General features: G+C 43.1%; 1 protein-coding gene across 11 annotated transcripts in view; it reads right to left on the bottom strand.

Annotated features, from left to right (window-relative positions):
- Positions 1 to 1233: 1233 nt before the first annotated feature.
- Positions 1234 to 24006, bottom strand: part of LOC130175857 (A-kinase anchor protein 13-like) — a 68727-nt gene continuing 45954 nt past the window's right edge. For 8 of the 11 annotated variants that reach the window (XM_056386458.1, XM_056386462.1, XM_056386463.1 and 5 more), the window contains 22 exons: positions 20662 to 20768; positions 20392 to 20538; positions 20188 to 20297; positions 19972 to 20115; positions 19532 to 19657; positions 19330 to 19447; positions 16456 to 16576; positions 15932 to 16062; positions 15773 to 15849; positions 15596 to 15662; positions 15375 to 15489; positions 15049 to 15131; positions 12291 to 12482; positions 12043 to 12198; positions 11688 to 11758; positions 11485 to 11529; positions 11293 to 11343; positions 10733 to 10927; positions 10354 to 10635; positions 7100 to 7219; positions 6798 to 7020; positions 1234 to 5063 (listed from right to left, as the gene is read on the bottom strand). In XM_056386458.1, the coding sequence (XP_056242433.1) occupies positions 5005 to 5063; positions 6798 to 7020; positions 7100 to 7219; positions 10354 to 10635; positions 10733 to 10927; positions 11293 to 11343; positions 11485 to 11529; positions 11688 to 11758; positions 12043 to 12198; positions 12291 to 12482; positions 15049 to 15131; positions 15375 to 15489; positions 15596 to 15662; positions 15773 to 15849; positions 15932 to 16062; positions 16456 to 16576; positions 19330 to 19447; positions 19532 to 19657; positions 19972 to 20115; positions 20188 to 20297; positions 20392 to 20538; positions 20662 to 20768 (2740 nt within the window). In that variant the 3' untranslated portion in view covers positions 1234 to 5004. The remainder of the gene's footprint in view (positions 5064 to 6797; positions 7021 to 7099; positions 7220 to 10353; positions 10636 to 10732; positions 10928 to 11292; positions 11344 to 11484; positions 11530 to 11687; positions 11759 to 12042; positions 12199 to 12290; positions 12483 to 15048; positions 15132 to 15374; positions 15490 to 15595; positions 15663 to 15772; positions 15850 to 15931; positions 16063 to 16455; positions 16577 to 19329; positions 19448 to 19531; positions 19658 to 19971; positions 20116 to 20187; positions 20298 to 20391; positions 20539 to 20661; positions 20769 to 24006) is intronic. The other 3 variants (XM_056386460.1, XM_056386461.1, XM_056386467.1) reach the window with 3 other exon arrangements.

Here is a 24006-nt window from a genome sequence, read left to right as displayed (position 1 = left end):
ATGTCATCTTTGGTTTCACCATTGGGTTTGTGTTCATATTTACAGCATGCTACAAATGAGAAATATCAAAAACATACAGTACTGTAATAGTGTTTTTATACTTAGCACATATCACTAGAAAAGTAGAAATGTGATTTAGATTTAGATTTAGCACAGTCGTGTGCAGTTGGTAGTGGAAAGATCTATATATTTGGTGTTTGTCTGTAAAGTTTGGGAGAGAAAGTATCATTTTTAGAAGTTTATTTAGTTATTGATGTAGTGCTTACTTTTGCAAGAGATGTAACATGTTTTGTATTTTGTGTAAATGGTTTTGGTTTGTGTGTGTGGAGCTCTGACAAACAGGGCCTTAGTTTCAGGAACTGTGTTTTTGCAAAAGTGAAAAACTGTAATATACAATGCTGATCATATTCACATGCCTAACCTTTACTAAACCTGACTATAGTTCAGACAAGCGTCTCATGTTCTCTTCATGTTCCAGTCAATTATGTCTACACCATATATGTCCATATATGTAGAACATGTAGTGCTCCTCCAGTCCAGCTGGGCTCTTTACCTTTTACCTTTACCCTGCTGCCGTAATTCTGGGATTTATCTCCCACCACTTCCACAGCCTCTTCCTGTATTACCATGTAGTCTGTTGTGCGTTTTCAAGTCAAACTTATTCATAAAGCACATTTAAAACAACGTCAGATGTCAGGAGTTGTGTTTGGTTACAGTTTTTCACAATTCCATATCTTTTGAAACCTTCCATGCTTTTCTCAAAACTGTAAACCCAAAACCCATATATATTATTTATGTACATACATATACACCCAGACCATGGGGTCAAAGGGGCAGCTCCAGAAGGTCTACGAATGGACACCAGGCCACTGGAGAGCATAGGCAAAATCTCCGGTTTGTAACATTAAGACTCTGCCTATTGATATTCGATTGTTTCTTATAAAGGAAAAGTCACAACAAAAGAACTGATAACTAAGGTGTGAATCCTGGCCTCTCTGTGCCACACATGAACCAGTGAACACACACACACACACACACACACACACACACACACACACACACACACACACACACACACACACACACACACACACACACACACACACACACAAAAAAAGGGTAAGACCACCTGAAGTGGACCTTTGGACCCCACTGTAAAGTGATCTCTGGTTGATTCTTTGCTCTTCATGTTGTTCACCACTTCATCAAAAGAAACACCCAACACGCATCACATGACAAACAGCATATTATTTATTTCCAAAACGGGACGATGACAGATAAATAAAACTTTATTATTTATTAAGAAACAAATCAATCATCCATTGAAATAAAATCCATAGTCATCAATACTTTGTAAGTTCAAATTTGTACATAAAACATATTTACAGCATTTGTTGCTTTGCCCTTTTTTCTTTGTACATAAAAAGAGAAAAATAAACTTTGTACCTTCTGGTTTTAGTACAAATACAAGAAGCTTGTACAGTGCAAAAACTGTAGGGTCCAATGTGACTGTAAGATTCCTTAATAAAGGTTTTAGTAAAACTAGTGCACACTGAAGGGAAACAATATGGAAGAGGCTAGAGAAAGGCCAACTTTAACTTCCTCTTCAGACCTTTAAATTCTATGATCAAATGTTGCGTCTGTAATTTAGCTTATTTAGTTTGAGGGATCAGAGTTGCTGCAGACTAGTTCTGAATATATATATTAACTCATAAAATCATTAAAAATGAGATCAAACTGTCACTGGTTTTTACTCCAGGACGCAGAGACCCCCTGCCCATCTGGTTGAGCCACCCACCACCCTGAGCCTGGTTCTCTTGGTTTTTCATGGTGGAGCTGTTGTTTTTCTATAATATTGTTTAATCCTGACCTGACTCTGTTAAGCCTTGAGATCATGTCTGTTATGATTTGGTACTGTACAACTAAAACTGATGTATGTATTGACTGAAGGATGAGCAAGGTGAGCGATTAGTTTGATTTACTAATAGCATGCCATCATACAGTATGTGACAAACACCATGTAATTGTAGGAACTTCAAAATAAAAACAAAGTAATAAATTAATAGGGTTTGTATTTTAACATCTTTGACATTTTAAATTTGGTGGTTCTCTGGTTTAATCCATTCTGTTCATAAATGTGGGTTAAACCATAGTCCAACTGAATCACAGTTGCTCAGCTTTCTTCCTTCATTGTTAACATTTCTTTATCATTGAAGGTTAGAAAAAGATCAGAAAAGCCCCTTTAGCCAATAACACCATGTAAACTGACTTTGATGCTACATGTAGCTTAGCAGCTGAGGACAGACGATGTGTCAGTGATGTAAACAGCTGATATTTCAGGCACTGACCAGTAGTTAGCGGTCTAGTCCATCATGAACCAAACCACATCAGTTGTACCCTTTCTGATTTTTTTCTGCACAGAGCAGAAACGATGTGAGGCGCAGCTCATATTTACAAAGATATGTCTTTTTTTTTTGTTATTGTGGACTGATGATTATTTTATCATGAAGCTGCAACAAGGGGTCTGAAAACTTTGCGAATGAACTGTAATATCAGAGTTCTCTTATTCAAGTCCTGTTCAGGCTGCGTGATACTATATATACATAAAAAAAAAAAATATATATATATATATATATAGAGATGTGTGTAGCTGCTGTTGTGAAACAGTGGTTTTTCAGAAAGTGGCTATGATGTGAAATGTTGCTTTCTTCACAGGAAGCAGCCTCTGAGGGTTTGCCTCTGACTCAGGAGGACTAACCACTGCTGCTAATCACACTAGTCAGGGTGAGAGCAGGGAGAAGCTGCAGGGAATTAAGAGACGGGATGATGTGCTTGAGCAGAGAGGCTGGAAACGACACAGATCTTAGGCTCTCTGCTTCTCTGCAGAGAAGAGAGAAAATCAATGTGGTGTAAATCAGAGTTATGACTGTGGCTGGATGAGAGGGAGGATACGAGCCTTTGGCGTCTGGAGAACAACACCCCTCATTCAACTCAGGATCCAATGAAGTCTGATGATACTGCTGTACATCAATTAACACTTAGCTCAACATTCATTCATTAATTAAGGATTGTACTTCCAAAATAAAAGCATGGAAAGTCTGAGTCTAGATGACACCTGGCTGTGGTAAATGACAGCAGAAACGGGAGACAAGTTAAAATACCAGTAACTAAACTGGCACACGTGGTCAATTCAATACAATGTGTATTTCCTCCTTTTAACAGCAGTAACTTTAATTTGTTTCAAAATAAAAGTCCTTCAGGGACAGGGAGGAGATTTTGCTCAGTGGAGTGCTGAAGGATTTTAATGTGAAAGAGATGGAGGAAGTGTTGAGCAACAAAAAACTGACATGAAAACTATGACAGTTCAGAGAAGAGGAGGCTGTTTTACTGAAGCAGGTAAACTGAGGACCGAGTTCCAGGTCCAGGTGACCAGGGTCCAGGTCCAGGTGACCAGGGTCCAGGGCCAGGTGACCAGGGTCCAGGTCCAGGTGACCAGAGGACAGGAGAATTAAAAACGTGAACCTGCTTCTGAGCAACTGAGCTTTATAATGTCTCCAGGCTCCATCTGATACTTTAGAGTATTAAAAATGTACTATATCTGAATCTGTAAAGACTGATGGATTGATTGATTGATTGATTGATTGATTGATTGATTGATTGATTGATTGATTGATTGATTGATTGATTGATTGATTGATTGATTGATTGATTGGATTGATTGATTGATTGATTGATGTTTGTTTTGACTGATTGTAAACTCAAAGATTGTCTTGCCTCGCTTGACTCAACATCATAAAAACCCTTTTCATTTATCACAATGATGCAAACATCTGTTAAAATCGCTTATAAAATATCATAAAAATCACAGTCTGAACATCTACAGTTGATGACTGAAGAAGACTGTATGATGTGGTCGAAAGCTCCAGCAGAGCTTATAATTGGACCTGGAGGTGAGATGGTTTTGTGCTGAGCTCAGTGAGTTCTGACCAAGCTCTGCTGCAGAAACTTCATCTTTCTGTCATGTACAAAAACTGTTTATAGTCTGCATCATCTGACACTGGTGACAGGAAACAGCTGCTGAGTTCAGGTGGTTCACTTTAGAAGTAAATAGTGAAAACTGGTGAACTGTATCTTTAGACAGGCTTCACACACATTCATGACACAATTCAATATACTGTTTACAAAGAGGAAGTGTGGAATAATAAATGAACCTTCACTTGGATTTAAACAACGTTCATATTTTCTGTATAATTAGAACCAAGTCACTGAAAAGACTTGACGATTCAATTCTCAGGAGATGAATGATCTTAAATGAAGCATCACTCTCTCAGGTTAATTGCCTGTTCACACATTTGTCACAGTCTGTTTCACATACTCAGGACTGAGGGAGGTGTCCACCTAAAAAACCAACTAACAACGGCAATGTTAAACATCTGCTCTGAGCACCACAGACCATCACTCTGGGTCCTGAGCACTCTGTGGACCAGTCTGGGTCCTGAGCACTCTGTGGACTGTTCCATCTCTCTGGTGAATGATGTTTCATTGATTGTGGACAGTGAGAAGTGTGTCCACCACACCATGTCCAGGTTTGTCTTCCTTCCTGAGTCCTGTTTGTCAGGTTGACTGATGAACGTCAGAGCAGATGTTAAAGACTCCTCAGGATGTTCAAGTTCAAGGATGCTAAAGTTTGTGACAGTTTTAAATGTTGATGAGATCTGATTTGAAGGTGGGGTCCTGGGGTGGTGGACTGGTGGACTGGTGGGACCCTGGGGTATTCTGGGCACGTTTGGTGATTAAAATCCTCCTGACTGAATCATCAGCTCACCATGATTTCACCTGGTCATTACTTTTGTTTACCTGGGACATATGCAGGCCAGTGAGTCTGTTGTCCTGAGAATCCAGCTGGCTCCTCAGAAAATGGTCCAGTCAGTCTGAAAGGCTGTTCCTGTTTTCTGCAAGGTCCAGCAGGAGCTTCATAAGTTCACATGCTCTTCCTCCTGGTCTTCAGCAGAAGAAGATGTCTCCATCATTCTGGGAATCCAACATCACTGTCATTTTGTTTTCTGAGGAGACAGAAACACACGAGTGAAGATCTGGACAACTGTCATTAACACGTCTGGAGCAGCTACATAGACCAGACCAGACCTGACAGACCTGCTGCCGAGGATCTAGTTTGCTGTGGACAGATCCAGGCTGATGTTTAATACTGTCAACCTTTGTTATGACACATTAATGAAGAGAGTATTTGTGTCATGTTTCAGTGATGTCATACACACATACATATTACTTTCTGTAACCAAATGACATACACGTTTTAAGGTAGTATTGTATCTTCTTCCCAAACGACTGTTTTAGACCAAAGTCTGTAGATTCACCCTCCAGAAGTTTGCTCATGTTTTATTTGATCATATTACTTTGTTGCTCTGCTTATTTATTTGTATTACTTTATTTATTCAGCGGCAGACTCCCACTTTTACAGGAACACACTGATTGCATTCACAAAATGACACACCTGGAAGCTGCCCAGTACAACCACAGTCTGACCTGCTGACCACTGAGCAGCTCCACTTAGCAGCTGGGAGTTAAGAGCCTTGCTCTTGGGCACACAACTGCAGTATCACTTCTTCACATATCTGTATATTTATCTTGTACTCTGACACTGAACTGAAGTTATTAATTATTTAAATGGACTCTGCACTTACACAGAGCTTTTCTAGTCTTATCGACCACTCAAAGAGCTTTACACTAAAAGCAACATTCACCCCTTCGCTCACACATTCACTCAGGGGTATTTGAGGTTCAGTATCTCCGACATGTGGACTGAAGGAGCTGGAATCAAACCATGACCTTCTGATGAATGATGATTAATAATCAGAATTATGTAGAATGTGCAGTTTATGACATTCCTCTGACAGATGCTGCCAGAGGTTCAGATGGTCAACACAGGAGACAGTTGGTCCCCTTGTCTTGTTTTAATACCTGGAAGGTCCCATGGGACCTGACCTTGTGTTTGAAGCCACTCGATAAAACTGTGACAAAAACTGAATAAATACAGGTTTATAATGTGAAATCATGTCACATAACATGAGATTATTTTCACTAGAGGAGCAAACATCAGATAGTTTACCCTTCAATTTATATTCTGTCTTGTATGAGGGACCTTTGGTTTCTCAGATATCTAACATCATGTGTGACAGGTGTGAACAACATGAAAACATGTCAACAAAACAATGACTTCACTGTCAGGAGGAATCTGAGGCTTCAAACAATGAAACCTTAAAAACAGCCTCTGAAACACAAGCTGAATGTATCTTCCACACGTAACCTTTATTTAACATAAGGCTGTAGTCTTTCTATGTTTATACACATTTATGATGGTTGAACAGGTGTATTGATGAAGTTTTGGCTTTTTACTTGCCAAAGTTTTATCGCACTTACTGACAGTGACTACCAGCGTGGTTCACATCGCCTCTTCGTAATCTTCAGGTTATTTGTTTCACGTCACCACTCTGCCGCGACCCCCCGTGTGCACGCATGTGTGCAGCGCTGACACACACAATAAGAGTAGGGGCAGAGGGAATCTGCAGACTAAATGCAGAGTTGGGGGAAAACGTGTTTTTTTAAAAACACTGAGATCTTCTCCTCTCAAAAGCAAATGGATCTGACTAAAGGTAAAAACACAATAATGCAGTAGCCAGCTGGAAATTCTTTAATGTCTGGCTGTTTGGCGCCGGCCAGTGCTTCGGGAAAACCCTGGGTGAGGGAACACCTGAATACATGTGTTCATGTGTTGGTACCTGTCTGAGTCTGCTCCCCTCCCTTCCCCTTCTTCTTTTTGTCCTTCTTCTCTTTGGGTTTGGCCAGCTGCAGCAGTCTGGTGGGGAGCTGGGACTCCTTCTCTGCTCCATAAGGCTTTGAGGAGGAGGAGGAGGAGGAGAAAGGGTTGAAGTTTTTGCCCATCCTCTTTGATCCGATGCGGAGGAAAGGTTCTTTGGTTGGGGCAGAGGATGAGAGCTCCACCTGTGGAACATCCAGAAAAAAAGAGATCACCCTCTCTGTTCTCTTTCTGTGCTTTTTCTGAGGAGGACTTTATTTTTACCTCTTTTGGCTGTTCTGCTGCTTCCTTTGAATCCAAATCCAAAGACCCAGAACCATGGAGCCTCATGGAGTCTTCAGAGGTGGTAGAGGGAGTTCGCTGGAACCTCTGAAGCTGCTCCTGCTGGAGAAAATACCCGGACAAATGAGAGACATGAAAGCACAAATACCTGGACCCAGAGTTTCATCTTTAACCCAGCAGGCACAGTGGGAAGTTCTGGTTGTTTCTGGGTCCAGTGATTATCTGAACATCAGAACATCAGACCACAGAGACATGAAGAGCTGTCAAACCTGCACATTACAGAAGAAGTGAGCTCCAGTGGTCTGACTCACCATGATGCTCAGGTGTGTCAGTTCACTGATTCAGCCCATCAACGGGTTGCTCCTAACGCCTGTACACTGATGAATTGCATCTGCGTCAGTCAATCTGGTATTACAGATACTATACTAAGGCCTGCTGTGGTATCAGTGTTGGTAACTCTGTGGTCCATTGACAGTTGAGGTCTTAAACTGGGACATCACCAGAAACAATTCAACAGAAACATGACAAAAACACAGTCAAATCAACAATGCTCCTAAGACTACAGTAGGTCAAAGGTGAAGCACGAACTGGCTCTGTAACTGTGATGTTTACTTTCACTGTTCACTTTCGTTTCCTCTTCATGAGTCTGATTAACGAGGAGCTCTGTGTCCGGCCTCTGATGGTCTGACTGTGTTTAAATGTGGTTGCGTCTCAGAAGTGAACTCAACTGACCCAGGTGGTCCAGAGAGAAGAAACTGGCCTGAGGAGTCACCAGAATCTGAACACATGGTTCTATCTATTGAAATGATGCGCTGGCAACAGGTGGCAGCAAGTCCGCATAGCTTGTAGTTTTTTGCAATATATTTAAGCATATTAATATATTTTTTTGTCGATCTATGTTTTTTATTCTACGTTGTTGTTTCGTCTGACAATGGAGAAATTAATGTAGACAATGGAAAAACTCTTGGCTTTTAAGTTTACCAGATATGGAGTTAAACATCCCATACCGGCTGAGCTGAAGAAGCCGCTCTGTGGATGCAGAGCCGGGGCTAAGCTAAAGGCTAAGAGATGGAGATATAAGCCTTTTCTAACATCATCCTCATGGGAAATGTCAACTCCTTGGCTAACAAGTGTGATGAACTGGAGGCACTTATGAAGAACCAGTGAGCATATCGTGAGTGTAGTCTCATGTGTTTCACAGAGACCTTGTTAAATGACAACACCCCCGACCGTTATGTGGATTTACCCGGCTTCACTGCAGTACAAGTGGACAGAGACGCCAGAGCAAGTGGAAAGAAGAAAGGTGGAGGACTGGTTCTGCTTGTGAACATTAGATGGTGCAACCCCGGTCACATCACAGTGAACAAGATCATCTGCTGTTGGGATATTGAACTGTTGGCAGTTGGTCTTACACCGTACTATGTACTGAGGGAGTTCTCACACATCGTCGCCATTGTTGTTTACATTCAACCATGAGCAGAGCCTGCTGTCATGTGTGACGTCATTCACAAGACTGTTACAAGAGTACAGACCCAGCACCCTGATGCATTCATTACAATATCGGGGGTTTTAACCATGTCACTCTCACCGGACTGGCTTCACTCAGTATGTTGACGGTCCCACAAGGGAAAATAAGACACTTGATCTGTTGTATGCAAATGTAAAGGAGGCCTACACTGCTTGGAGCACCCTGGAGCGGCGGCTTCTCCACCTTCTGAGGCCACCGGTTGAACATACACTTGACCCCTTACAGTTTGCCTACAAAGAACATATTGGAGTGGATGATGCCGTCCTTTACATGCTCCACCGGGCCCATTCTTACTTGGATGAGCCAAGCAGTTACATGAGGATTATGTTCTTTGATTTTTCAAGCGCATTTAACACCATCAAACCCCACCATCCTTAAAGACAAGCTGGAAGGGATGGGGATGGATCCCTGCTTCACGTCCTAGATTGTGCATTACCTGACTAGACAACCACCGTACGTCATGATGGGTAACTGTGTCTAAGGGACAGTGAGGCTCCACAGGGGACTGTTCTGGCTCTCTTCCTGTTCACCCTGTATACAGCCGACTTTAAATACAACTCTGAGTCCTGCAACATCCAGAAATACTCAGATGACACAGCTATTGTGACAGGAATCAGGAACGGGCAGGAACAGGAGTACAGGGATCTGACGATGGTCCTCAGTGAATGGAGCAACAAGAACTGCTTCCTTCTGAACACCTCCAAGACCAAGGAGATGGTCATGGACTTTTGGAGGTCTAGGCCCACCCTTCAGCCAGTCAACACTCGAGGGAAGGAAACTGAGGTGGTGCACAATTATAAATACCTAGGTGTGCACCTGGACAGTAAACTGGACTGGTCCCTGAACACGGATGCCATCTACTGGAAGGGGCAGAGCCGGCTCTTTTTCCTCAGGAGGCTGAGGTCCTTTGAAGTCTGCAGTGAATTGCTTAATGTTTTATCAGTCAGTGGCGGTGAGCAGACTGCAGCATAAAAAAGTTTTTATGCTGCAGTCTTCTGGGGCAGCAGCATGTCTCACATGAACACAAGGAGACTGGACAAGCTGGTAAAAAAGGCTGGGTCTGTGCTTGGCAGGAGTCTGGACTCACTCAGGACTGTTGTGGAGAGACGCATGCAATGTAAGATGGAGGCCATCTCCACAACATTCTGGCAGGACAGAGAAGCAGCTACAGCTGCAGCAAACGTCTCATCTCAGCTGCAGAACAGAGAGGTTGATGAGATCCTTTGTTCCCACTCCCATCAGGCTGTACAACACCTCAGCCGAAGGAAGTGGACTAATCTAATTATTATTGTTTATTTATTATCAACTGTTATTATTATTATTATTGTTATCAACAATGACTAATGGACACATGAATTTAAATAAATTATCTATCTATCTATCTATCTATCTATCTATTGCTCTACATGGACACACACTTAGTGAAGTGTCTCAGTGAGGGCAGACCTGATATTGAACCAAACATGGTGATTTCCACCATAACCTGACGGTTCTGGGGACAGGGGGCCTGAAGTAACAGGTTCAATAATTAGCAGTAACACTGGGGGGGACGAGGGGGTGAGAGGGGTTGAACCTCAACTCTCACTGAGCCAACGATCCAAGAATACACATAAACACCACTGACATTTCCCACTAGGTTTATAGTCAGAGCTTCCACAGCCTGTGTCTATGTGGACTGTGCAAGGGGAAAAGTCCCCAGGACCCTGACCTGGTCTGTTTCCATGGCCTCCAGTCTCTCAGAGTCTCTCCTCAGGGCCTTCGTGTCCCTCTCCAGCCTCCTCTGAGCCTCCTTCAGCCTCTCCAGCTCTCTCTGGTACTCCTCTCTCTTCCTCTGCAGCGTCTCTCTCTCCTCCTGCAGCACCTGGTGCCTCCTTCTGGTGTCCTCCTCCTCCTCCCTCAGCCTCTCCTCCCGCTCTGCCAGACCTTTCTCCTTCATCTCCCACTCCTTCTCTCTCCTCCTCTTCTCCTCCTGGTGCGCAGCCTGCTGTTTCTGAAAGCAACGACTGAGATGATGAGACACTGACTGACAGACTTTAAGGTGGATACATACTGAGTGATGATGATGATGATGAAAGCAGTCTGTGAACCTGCAGGCTGGCCGCCTCCTGTCGCTGTCTCTCCAGACTCCTGTGTTTCTCCTGCTCGATGAGGGAGGAGGGGCGGGAGGAGGATGAGGAGGAGAGCGAGGAAGAGGATGAGTGTCTGGAGGAGTTGGTGGTGAGCCGGTCATTCAGGGCCTGTCTCCTGTCCTCCACAAAGGAGTCCTGCTGGACCACCACAGCCTGGAGGTAGAGGAGAGGAAAAGAGAGGTTAAAGGTGTTCCTGCAGGCGTGCGCCTACAGGTGTGTTCCTGTATGTGTGTTTCTGTGTGTTCCTGCAGGTATGTCTCTGCAGGTGTGTTCCTGTAGGTGTGTTTCTATAGGTGTGTTCCTGTAAGTGTGTTCCTATAGGTGTGTTTCTGTAGGTGTGTTCCTGTAGGTGTGTTTCTGTGTGTTCCTTTAGGTGTGCTCCTGTTGGTGTGTTTCTGTAGGTGTGTTTCTGTAGGTGTGTTTCTGTTTGTTCCTTTAGGTGTGTTCCTTTAGGTGTGTTTCTGTAGGTGTGTTTCTGTGAGTTCCTGCAGGTGTGTTCTGTAGGTGTGTTCCTGTACCTGCAGTGAGATCAGCAGGTCGTGGAGATGTATCACACTGTGCTGGACCTGCTGGAGAAACACAGACATATCACAGACACAGACAGATGGATCATCTATACCTCCTCACACAACTTTAATGAACAGCTGTAAGAACCATGCCTGTTGGGTAATTTACATCAAAAACAGTAAACATACAGCTCACACACTTACTTCATTGTTTCTCTTCAGCATCATCTGCAGGCTGGCAGTGGCTCCCTGCATGCATGTCAACAGACACACATACATAAATACACACACACACACACACACACACACACACACACACAGACAGAGATAGAGAACAGATATCATACACATGACACACAGGACCTTCACCTGACATCTCGGAAGAAATGCTCTGTGGAGACACACACCTTTTTCAACACACTGTCGGACTCAGTCCTGCGGAGGTCCAGTGACTCCTCCCCCTCTTCCTTGTCTCCATCTGAGGACACAGGAGAGAGGAGAGAAGAGTGAAGAGGAGAGAGGAGAGGAGAGGAGAGGAGAGAGAAGAGGAGAGAAGAGAGGGAGAGATAGGAGAGAGAGGAGAGGAGAGGAGGAGAGGAGGAGAGAAGAGAAAGAAGAGAGAGGAGAGAAGAGGTGAGTCAGTGTGTGATAAACCTGCTGTCAGACTGTTTGACTCCTGCTGTACCTGTTGACCAGAACACAATGTGCTCTTCTTCTTCTTCTGTGTGAAATAACCTACAGGAGTGAGTGTGTGTTTCTTACTCTTGCTGCTGTTCATCTGATGACTGTCGAAGCCTCCGAACGTCTCAGCTCTGCGGGGCAGAGAAACTGGTCCCACACTGCCCCCTGTCAGGCCAGCTGGAGCACTGCAGCCGGCTCCACCTACTCCACTGCTGACTAAAGTGTGCAGACTCTCCACTGGAGACAGACAGAAACAGTTACACACAGTCTAACATCTCATCTCTGACACATGCACGCACGCACAATACCATACAAATCTTTCTGCTCACCTTCCCTCAGGGCATCCTGTATGATTGGGTCCCCCTTTGTGACATCATCAGGTGTGGCCCTGAACAACATGCGTTCCCTGACTGGTGGGTTTGTGTCCTCGGTGGTGGAACTGCAGTCTCCCAGCTCTCTGAAGATGTGAACTTTCTCCTCCAATAAACAGATGATCTGCTCATCTTTCCTCCGCAGAAGCTCTGGAATAAAACATAAGGATTCATGACACAACACAACTCAATACAACAGAGTACAACACAACAAAACACAATACAACACAATATGGTAAATGGACGTGCACATACAGTATATAACGCTTTTCTAGTCGTACTGACCACTCAAAGCGCTTAACAATACTTGCCACATTCACCCATTCACTCCCATTAATACATCACACTTATATGCAGTCACACACTGATAGAACAGCCGCCCAGTAAATATAACACAATTCAACACAACACAATACAATCGAATACAACACAGTACAATATGATACAACTCAATACAACACTGTACAACACAATACAGTACAACACAACACAATACAGTTCAGTACAGTTCAGTTCAGACAACTTTATTTATGCCCCATGGGCAATTCATTTGTAGCTTCGCAGTCCATACATTCGGTCGCAACAGACAACCAACCAACCAACAAACCAACCAACCAGATACAGTTAAAATGTCAGAGGAAAACATATTAAAGGCACGGGAAAGTTAAAAATAGGTGAAACAATAAATAAAAGCAGTAAATAAAGCAATAAATAGAACAACATATCCAACGAATTACTCTAAAATCACAATCAAATTCCTTTACAAAAAGAAGGAATAAAGGACTTTAACGATTAGTTCTCACCATGGGCACATTATAACATCGGCCCAAAAGTATTAGAGAGAATTCGGAAGACAGAATGTTGTCTGGCTGGCTAATCATTTTTTTTTTGCTTTCTCAGCCACCTGTTTCTCCCAATGGGAGCCCAAGTCCCTTTGCTGAACTCCAATAATCTTGGAGCACACTTTTACAAGGTTGTTCTTGTCCTTCACAGACCCATTGAACCAGCAGGTAAAAGAAAAGGTTAAAAGGCTTTCAATAAAAGAATGATAAAAGTTACAAGAAATTGTATCACAGACATATAAAGAATTAAGCTTCCACATTAAGTGAATCCTTTGTTGACCCCGCTTGACATTCAGTTCTTTGTTTACATCAAACTTTAGTTGTGATTCAAACACAGTGCCAAGATACCTATAGGAGTCCACAATTTCAACATTATGAATAATGCTCACTTTTGGTGTGTCATTAGTTCACCTAAAATCAATGATTAACTCCTTGGTTTTTAACACATTAAGATCCAGGAAGTTATCATCACACCATTCAACAAAAGCAGGTAAGGCCCGACCATGGTCTGAGTCTGGGCCCTGAAGAAGAGACAGGAGGGCGGTGTCATCAGAGAACTCTACAATGTAACTGCCTTCTTGAGACGTTCTGCAGCTGTCTGTGTACATTAAAAAGAACAAAGGTGAGGGGCCACAACCCTGGGGTGAACCTGTGCTTGAAAGCCTTGTGCCGGATATATACGTTCGTTCACCCAAACCTGCTGGGTTCTGTCAATAAAACATCCAGAAGCAAATAAAATCCTTGCGTGAGACATTGGTTTCTCCAGGTGCTTATACACTCTGTCTAGAATGTAGAATGAATCATTGTAAGGGGTGTAATTTGCCCTCTATAAGGGAGACCACCATATCTTTTATGACCCTTTCAAAAATCTTCATAACAAGGGATGTAAGAGCAACTGGTCTGAAGTCACTTAGTCCCTTAGTGTTTTTAGATTTAGGAATAAGTATGATGGTGGATGTTTTCCAGTCTTGGGAAGTAAGGGCGGAGAGAGACGTTCAATAGTTCAATGTCAGGGATGCATATTCTCTATCGTACTATGACGGTGTTACAGTACCAAAGATTAATGTAGAAGCACACACACCACCTCCGCGTCACTTGTTTGTAATCCTTGGTGACTGGTTAAGTCGAATTGGGCTTCCAAACCCACTTAATGACAGTTCCTCCTCCTGATCCGATTCACTGAGCCATGTTTCAGTAAAAGGTAGGAGGCATGTTTCCTTTCCTTAAGGTGTGATTTTGACCCAGGCCTCCAGCTCATCTGACTTGTTGTGGATTGACTGCGGGTTGGAGAGAAGGACTGTTGGCAGTGGAGGAAGCTTGAGGTGGTCGTTGAGGTTCATATTTCTGAGCTTACGGCATATTCCACCCCTTCTTCCTCTTTTCCGACGCTTTGTTCTCTTGTCTACTCTGCAAAGTTCAGGTGGTATGTTTCCTGGCTCCACGCCATGCGAGGATGATCGTACAGATAGCAGAAGCTCCAGGCTAAGGGAAATTCTCCCGGGACTAACGGCATGATGGCTCCGGATATGTCCAGTGTCCTGGAAGGCGTTCGTACTCAGAGAAATTACACATAAAAGTGCAATAAACTCCCAAACCATTCCCATTATCAGCCTACTGCGTCCTTGACATATAACTTCTCACACATTCAAGATTTCCGCACAGTTTAAGACGGTAATGAACAGTAAAAGACGATAGACAACCGACAGGTAGGCTACATGAGTCCCACGCTGTAGAGCGCCCCGGAATACAGTATAACACAGTACAACACAACACAACTCAATACAACATTACAACATAACACAAGTGAATACAACTCATGATTCAATACAACACAGTACAAGACAACTCAGTACAACACAGTACAGTGTGTTCACCTCTGATCTCCTTTGCTCTGCTCTCTTGCTGCCTCCTGTCCTCCTCTGTCTCACTGGGAACTCCCTCATCCTCGTCTTTCTCCCTGTCAACACACAAACACACTGTGATGTTTATCTCTCTGACAATCAGAAACTGGGACAGTCACAGAAGTCTTGAGGATTCTTCAGTAAAGCTGTTGAGAACCTGATTCAAAAACATGTTTCAGTCCAGATTTATGGAGATTAACTTTTCATTTTTTTGTTTGTAGTTTTAGCTCATTGATCAGATCTGTGGCAGCGAAAACTTTACAGTATCTGAATGTCTGTGTGTGTGTGCGCGCGCTCACATGAAGTGCATGGTGTCCTGTATGATGGCCCTCCATGTGTTGCGCTCCTCCTTGCTGCTGGCCAACACCTCCACCATCTCTGGTCTCTCTGTCCCAGCTGTGATCAGGAAGAGACCTGCAGAGACAGAGCCCAAGTCAGTCACAATCAGTGTGTGTGTATCATACTGTGTGAAACTTCAGACATTGTGTGCTGTTAAAAAAACAAACAAAGGAGAGCTGACCTCTCTCCTCGTTAGCCACTTCTCTAACGATCAGATTCTGTAGAGAGATGACTGTGGAGCGCTGGTCCTGAGGACAGAGGTCCAGGTCACTCAGGGCTCATGACAATATGCACTGAGAACACGGTGTGTAATTAAATCACAGTGTATTTTTAAATGATGTTTTGATGAGCTACTTACCAAAGAGGCAAATACATATTTCTGGTCCTTTTCCTGAAGAAAGACCAACACATCAGAGAGGAGCAGGGCACGGACATCTGCAACACCGAGACACAAACATGGTGACAACATCCTGAACACAGAATAACATCATCTACACAAACTGGACAGAGTGAAAACCTTTGAGTCGTCCTGCAGAGTTCTTCAGCTGCAGCAATCCGTCATGCAGCAGCTTCCTCCCCCTAATCAGGTCCTCTTTAGCAAACATCTGACCGCTCTTCATCCTCATGATGGACTTACTGTCAGTGCGACTGGAGACCACAGAAAACTCAGGTTACACTGAGGTACAGAGAGGAGCACCAGTAAAAGACACTGGACTGAGAGAGGAGCCGGCTGCTCCTCCTGCTTTACATACTGTATCTACATATATGTGTATACATATATATGTGTATACATATATATAGTGTATGAGGCAGCTTATTGTATGTTTACTAATGAATAATGATAATTCTCATTTACAATTTAAATCTAACCACTGTGTTACACAGTTACAGGTGTTTTTTATTGCTAATCTAGAGTTTGGAGTTTGGAGTCAGTGCTTCTGTTCAGTCCTGCAGATTTTCTGCTGATTCAGGATCTGATTCCAGATTTGACACTGGTCTAGATTACAGGGTGAGGGTAACCCCCTGTGGGGGTGTGTGTACCTGTGAACCTCCCTAAGCTTTCGTTTCTTCTCCTGCTCGTTGACTTTACTGTCCACAGCCGCGATCAGCTCCTTCACACAGCGCAGTGATTCACAGACACCACTGTGGTCTCCATCTGAGTCTGTGAGAGCAGAGGAACACAGTTAGCATGAGCACCCTGCTTCCTGCCGTACCTCCTGAGCCACAGTGTTGCCGTTTACACAGCAATAACAATTTTACAATTCATAAACAGAAATAATTGTGTTTGTGTGTCAGTGTTTCCTTCAGCATCAATGTCCTTATTATTTATTGTGAGTCATTCTGTAAGAGTTTCATACTATTTCAATATTTACGTGTCACGTGTTTGGCGTGTTAGTCTCTTTCGCTATTTTAATGATGGAAAAAACAGTCTCTACACCAGGCACATGGTTCAAAAGGGTTGTGCTTAATCTCTTAATTATTCATGGGAGTGTTTTGGGCGTAACCACCAATAAACCAATCACAGTGCCATCTCAAATTGGAATTTGGAATGGGAGTAGCGTATTGCTATTATAACAGCGCAGAATTTCACACAGAGTTAGATTCTGTTTGTGGTCAGTTGATTATATACTATGACTGACCAGTGATGCTCACAGCCCTACAATGAAGTAACAGCACAAATCACTATGTTAGAAATATTTGCAGTTGTATGATGAGAAGTGTGAATAAATCGTTGTTATGAAACTATGGACAAATTTAGGTGATGAACAGGCAGCACTGGATAATTTACCGTGTAGTAAGAAAGAAGCGCCTCTGCAGAGCCTCCCTGATGTTGTACAACATGTTATACAACACACAACATGTCACAAAGAGGCTCCGACCTTCTGAGGTTGTATTGTAAAGTTCCACCTCACTTAGCCTCACATCTAAGTGCATTTTCACCACACTACTTGTGCGAAACAGACAGCGGGGATGCACTCTGTGCGCCTGTGTATGTTGGCACATACTGTAGGCTATTACTTTCTTGACAATACTCCTTAAAATAACGGTGAAATACTGCATCACTGACTTCGGCCAGGTTTTTGTTGGTTAATCACGCAATCACTTTCAGCTGTCTCAAGATAACAATGCACCAACAATGCTAATGACCACACCTCATTTTAAGACCAATATGCCCATGGGCGCACAGATAGGCACAAGTGTATTTGCTATTTAAACAACATGGGCATGGAAGGAAAAAGTTAGTCTGAAACTAGTGCAGACACGCTTTACACTGGGTGTAAGACAGAGCCCAGTGTTTTTTTTTTTTATACAGACTGATTGATAAAGGGAGTGTCTTCATTCATTTATAACTAATTGTGGGAGTGGAAATGAGGCTCATGCACATGAGAACAATTTCTCAATGAGTGAGATTTATAAGCAGAACCGTACGGTTGCGTGTGAACATGTGGTCAGACATAGCAAGCCTGGTCGGGCCTACTTGTAACCCCCGAAGCCTGACCTCAAGCATAAACTTTTGTCTTCAACCTTTGAACAAAGGAAAGACCGCCAAAGGCCGCCCCACAGACTCCAACTCCAAGCATGCTCCACGTTTCACACCTAAAGTGGATTCTGGGGAGTCTCGAACTCACCTCGTCAATGGCAGAGATGCAGGGAATCCTGCATCTATAAATGCCCGCTGTGCATATGCACAACGCCTTTCCAATGTAACCATACCGGAGTTAGTCAACGTTCCCTGTGAGCTAGTATACTGAAGGAGGTAACCAACCCCGGGCACGCTACTTTTCCCTTTGTTCCTCTCCGCGGAGTTTGAAGATTGTCCCTTCACTGGACGAGTTTAGACTTCCCCTTGTGTTCAGCCGAACACAAATTTAAAGGATCCGAGCTGGCGCAGCTCAACCTTCTTGTTTTGCCTGCAGAAGGAAGAAGTTACTTCTACACGGACATGCGGAAAACCTACGGCCGCTACCCTCCCATCACTTAGACTCTGCAGTTTTTCTGTGCTGCCAATCCAGGAACCAGATGCAGCGACCCTCATGGAACGAGGACGGCACCGTCAGAACTGCACCGGAGCACCCGTGCTGAATTTTACCTACGGACATTCACACGCACCTAATCGCTTGGAAGCGATCCCAGTAAGAGGTTTGCGTCTGGGACAGTGATTGTGTGTTTAATTGAGGTGATGTTATTGAGTTAGTGCTGCGAATTCTTGTTGAGCTATTATCATTTTGTGTTGTGATAGACTGACCGCCGAGTCCTTAGTATCATACTTTGAAAGTGATTACAATCGCCGTTTAACTCTAGAAGAGTTGTGTATGCCACCGAAGGTGGAAAGCGAGCCGCTCAGTCGGTAACGAACCGAACAACGGGCATACAGCCTCACGGCCGTACGCACGCTCTCTGTGGGTCTAGTGTCAGCCACACACCTGAATGCGTTTACTGTATTGCTGGGTTTTCTGTATGCTTGGTTAGTTGGATGATTGGCAGAATAGTGTTAATTCGGACTGTGGTTAACTTTGCTGATTACTGGAAGATCAAATAAACATTATTGTAGTTAAAGAGAAGTCTTTTAGTCATTATTGTGCATGCTTATTGTGACCTGTGGCTGAGTGAGAGAATCAGAGCTGAACTTTACCTTGTTTACTCACTTGTAGTTGACTCCAGGAGGTCAGTTGCTTTAAGTTAACTATTTAAATCGTGAGACTGCAACCTGGTTTGGTTGTCGTCCTGGTCTCCAGGTGGTTACCCGTATTATTAATAACTTTAATAATAATAATTAATAATTTCTTAGTTAATAATAATAATAATAATAACAATAAATCGTACTCAATAACCAAACACGTTCCTACCAGGAATTAATATTTCTGGTTTTATACATAGTAACATAGAATTTGTCATCTGGCCACTGGACCTCACCTTTCGTGTGCTGCAGGATTCTCTGGATCAGAACAGGGTATTTGGTGATCCTCTGAGTCACCAACAAAATGCACTCTGGGATACTGAGCCTCCGCACAATGCTGCTGCTCATTGTCCTCTGCACAGACACACAGATACATACAGGTTATATCAGGTTAAAACAAGACTGCAGTAACAGGTCCCCTGACATCACACAGCTGACCTTGATGAAAGCCTGGAAGCGTTTGTCTTTGGCCTGCAGGTCTTTGTAGAGATTAACAGCTTCACTGTGACGACTGCAGAACTTCCCATAAACCTTCTTCATACGTTCAGCACTGCAGTCTGAAAACTGAAGAGAAGGAAACCACGTTCAAGATCTCCTGTGAATAGAGTTCCTCTATCAGCCATGAGGTCTCCTCTCAATGACAATGATAAAATGTTCTTAAAGTTTACTGAGCACAGTCATGCTCCCCAGAGGAGGAACCCTCCCCTTCTCAGTTAGTGTCAGTGACACAGCTCCACCTTTTACCACTTTCACCCTCTCACTTCTGTGAACCTGTCCTTTGTGTGTATTTTAAAGACCACCTGACAACATATTCTCCCTGACTCCAGCAGTGTGTCTGAATTCAACCATGGTCCTGGGCAACTGCTGTGTTAATCTACCTGGTGGACCAGGACGTCCCCAATGCGGCAGATGAGGAAGCTGCTGTTGTTGTGTCCTGGAGCTGATGAAGCTCTCTTCATCTCTAGGAGCCGGGTGAGGAAGTCTGTGTGTGTGTACAACAAGTCGTCCAAGACGGGGAAGATCTACAGGAAACAATCATGAGACTTTGAAGAAGATCATTGCTCTTATTAATGTGTCCTTCAGATGATTCGTACCTTGTCCAGAGTGTCAGTCTCCAGCTGGACCTCCCTCTGTAGGCCTTTGTAGTACACTTCAGACATGATTTTCAGTGTCCTCACATGGTGGAACTCAGTCTGGTACAACTCTGAGGAGAGACAGGACTCTTGGTCAGGAACATGATGGGAGCTTTCACACCTACTGCTGGTCTTCCTCCCACAATGAGTCAGTACATATTTTACCATAGATGACATCTTGTCTCTTGATTTCATCTTTCTTCAGTGTTCTCAGGAACTTCTTATCCACTGAGCTGCTCCAGGAGTCAGCCTCAAGATCTTTAATGTCACACTCAAATTCTCCCATCAGCTGACTGTCCATCATCTCAGTGCCTACACACACACACACACACACACAAACACACACACACACACACGCACACAAAAAAAAAATACTTAGAGCAGCACATTCAGGAATCTGCTTCATCAAACTAATGAGTGTGAGTGTGTTGGTACCTTCATCAGTGAGAGACTCGGTCGAAGCGTTGACCTTACTCCCCTGATGAAGAGAGTCTGTGGACTGAGACAGAAACTTGAGGCCCCTCAGTGGAACATCATCTAATCTACAAGGAAAAAAAACAAGAACATGGATGAGTTTCTGCAGATTTAGCCTCCAAAAAACCAGAATGTCACCAACACAAGCTACTCCACACTAAAAGGACACAAGAGGAAACCAGGATATGAAAATAACAGAAGAATGGTGGTGATGGTACAGCATCATTCAGACTATGCACAGACTAAAACATACACTTAGAGTGCGTGTGTGTGTGTGTGTGTACACACACACAGTACTGTGCAAAAGTTTTAGGCAGGTGTGAAAAAATGCTGTAAACTAAGAATGCTTTCAAAAATATAAATGTTTATTTTTATCAATTTACAAAATGGAAAGTGAGCGAACAAAAGAAAAATCTAAATCAAATCAATATTTGGTGTTACTACCCTTTGCCTTCAAACCAGCATCAATTCTTATAGGTACACTTGCACAAAGTCAGGGATTTTGTAGGATTGTAGTCAGGTGTATGATCAACCAATTATACCAAACAGGTGCTAATGATCATCAATGTCACATGTAGGTTGAAACGCAGTCATTAACTGAAACAGAAACAGATGTGTAGGAGGCTTAAAACTGGGTGAGGAACAGCCAAACTCTGCTACCAAGGTGAGGTTGTGTCATGTGGCTAACCCTCCGACATGGAAACAAGGCCAAGCGACTCAACTATGCACGAAAACATAGAAACTGGGGTGCAGAAAAATGGCTCTGGACTGATGAGTAAAAATTTGAAATATTTTGCTGTAGCAGAAGGCAGTTTGTTCTGCGAAGGGCTGGAGAGCGGTACAATAATGATTGTGTGTGCAGGCAAAAGTGAAGCATGGTGGAGGTTCCTTGCAAGTTTGGGGCTGCATTTCTGCAAATGGAGTTGGAGATATGTTCAGGATTAATGGTGTCCTCAATGCTGAGAAATACAGGCACATACTTATCCATCATGCAATACCATCAGGGAGGCGTATGATTGGCCCAAAATTTATTCTGCAGCAGGACAACGACCCCAAACATACAGCCAATGTTATTAAGAACTATCTTCAGCGTAAAGAAGAACAAGAAGTCCTGGAAGTGATGTTATGGCCCCCACAGAGCCCTGATCTCAACATCGAGTCTGTCTGGGATTACAGGAAGAGACAGAAGGATTTGAGGAAGCCTACATCCACAAAAGATCTGTGGTTAGTTCTCTAAGATGTTTGGAACAACCTACCAGCTGAGTTCTTTCAAAAACTGTGTGCAAGTGTACCTAGAAAAACTGATGCTGTTTTGAAGGCAAAGGGTGGTCTCTTATTACTATTATCACCTTCAATATATTTTGAAGGTGAATATCAAAAAAGTGTGTGTGTGTGTGTGTGTGTGTGTGTGTGTGTGTGTTGTGTGTGTGTGTGTGTGTGTGTGTGTGTGTGTGTGTGTGTGTCTTTCACATCTGAGTTTAAAGGCTAAGAGTTCATCAGTCTAATTAGCCATTTCAAAGTTAGCTTTGCCCATTTCTGCCCAGTAACTGTCAGTAGCACCTGCTGAGACACTGGTTGCTATAGCGACATGGCCACCGGGGGGGCACACACAATCCCCTCTGCCTCCTTAGGCAGACAACAGCTTTTAAGATGAACCTTGTGTTTGAAAATTGGATTACACAGGGAAAACAGGAGTTGTATGTCCTAAAAGTTCAGCTACATCTTCCGCATCGCCTGTATCATCCGCACCCTCCTCATCGTCACAGGAATGCTGGTCCACAGTAACCATTCATTACTGTGATGTTTCCACGGAGACACCCCAGCTTCAGAGCTCAGTTTCACAAGGGAACTTTGGACAGCCCTCTCTGCACTTTGGGGAGATTTCCTCAAAAACCATAAAAGATATCAGAATGAGACTGAAACTAGGTGATACAAGACAAAAACTAAATTTTTTTATGGAAACACAGTCAATGAAGGTTGGAAATGGTGGGATTTAAAAAGAGTCTGTCTGACTTTTTTTTGGCTTTTTTGAGGAATATTTTCAGGAATGGCATTTAGAGTTCGCAGTTAGCTCCAGTTAGTGAGTGGAGCTATGTGTTGAGTAAGACAGCAGACATCACTGAAGATGTAATAAACATCACAATCCTCTACACTGAAGTTACAACAACACCACACTGAGCGGGCGAGAAAAGCTAGTGCTAACTGCTAAGCTTAAGTAACTAGCAGATCTGAACAGCATGTAAACAACTGCTGAGTTAGTGAAAGTTGCTACAAGGAAAGAGCAATTGAGTGCTGGAGCAGAATTAATGTAAGTTTGAAAATACAGCAACATTAACTGTGTTCAGACAGAGCAGCAATAAACTCTACCAGTAACAGAAACTGACTGGAAATGAGACACCACGTCAATAATCATTGTGTAAAAATATTCTCAGATAAATATTAGCTCTACTGCTACACACACACACACACACACACACACACACACACACACACACACACACACACACACACACACTCTGACAGAAACACACAAACACCATCTCCTTGATTTGGATTAACCTTCAAAATAAAAGTCTCTACATGGTAAGAGGAAATTATTGACTCTGTTGTACAAAACCTAATGCAATTTATACTGCCAAACACAGAAACATAGACAATTTCAAAAGGGAGTCTCAAAAAGGTAAGAGGTAAGGTAGGTATTAAAAGTTCAATCTTAGACTCAACTCAGGTATGAGAGCAACTCTAAGGTAAATCAACGTGGTGTATTTGTGGTTCTTTGCATGTGTGCACATGTTTTTCTGTAATTGTGGGCCAATTTTGGTTAATAACCATTATTGTGAGGTCATTTTGGCTGGTCCTGACAAGTTCAAAGGGCTGTTTGAAGGTTAAGCTCACTCAGTTCCTAACACCATGCACACATACATTGAAAGACAAACAAAATCCATCACCACCATATAATATATTAACTGTATGAACTTCACCTAAAAATTTGAGTCTCAACCAGGTAAAAAGAACTTACTGGAGGTTCTGTTGGGCTGCTCTATCTCCACACACACACACACACACACACACACACAAAGTTCGTCTTATTCATCTTCTGTATTGAAATTTTGGTGCATAACTAGTCCCACAGCTTTGAGAAAAACCCTGATAACATGTATATATATACTGTATATATGTCAATGGACGCGGCTTGATCGGGGATGGTGTGCTATGACTTTTCTAAGCAATTAGAGAAAAAATGGCGATGATTGCCATAGAGAATGAGTGGGAATATGTCTTCAAAACGACCAAACCCTCTTTGGA

This window comes from Seriola aureovittata, chromosome 10 (genome assembly GCF_021018895.1).
Source record: "Seriola aureovittata isolate HTS-2021-v1 ecotype China chromosome 10, ASM2101889v1, whole genome shotgun sequence".
Lineage (NCBI taxonomy): Eukaryota > Metazoa > Chordata > Actinopteri > Carangiformes > Carangidae > Seriola > Seriola aureovittata.
Note: the sequence above shows the minus strand (reverse complement) of the source record. Positions and strands in the feature narration are given on the sequence as shown.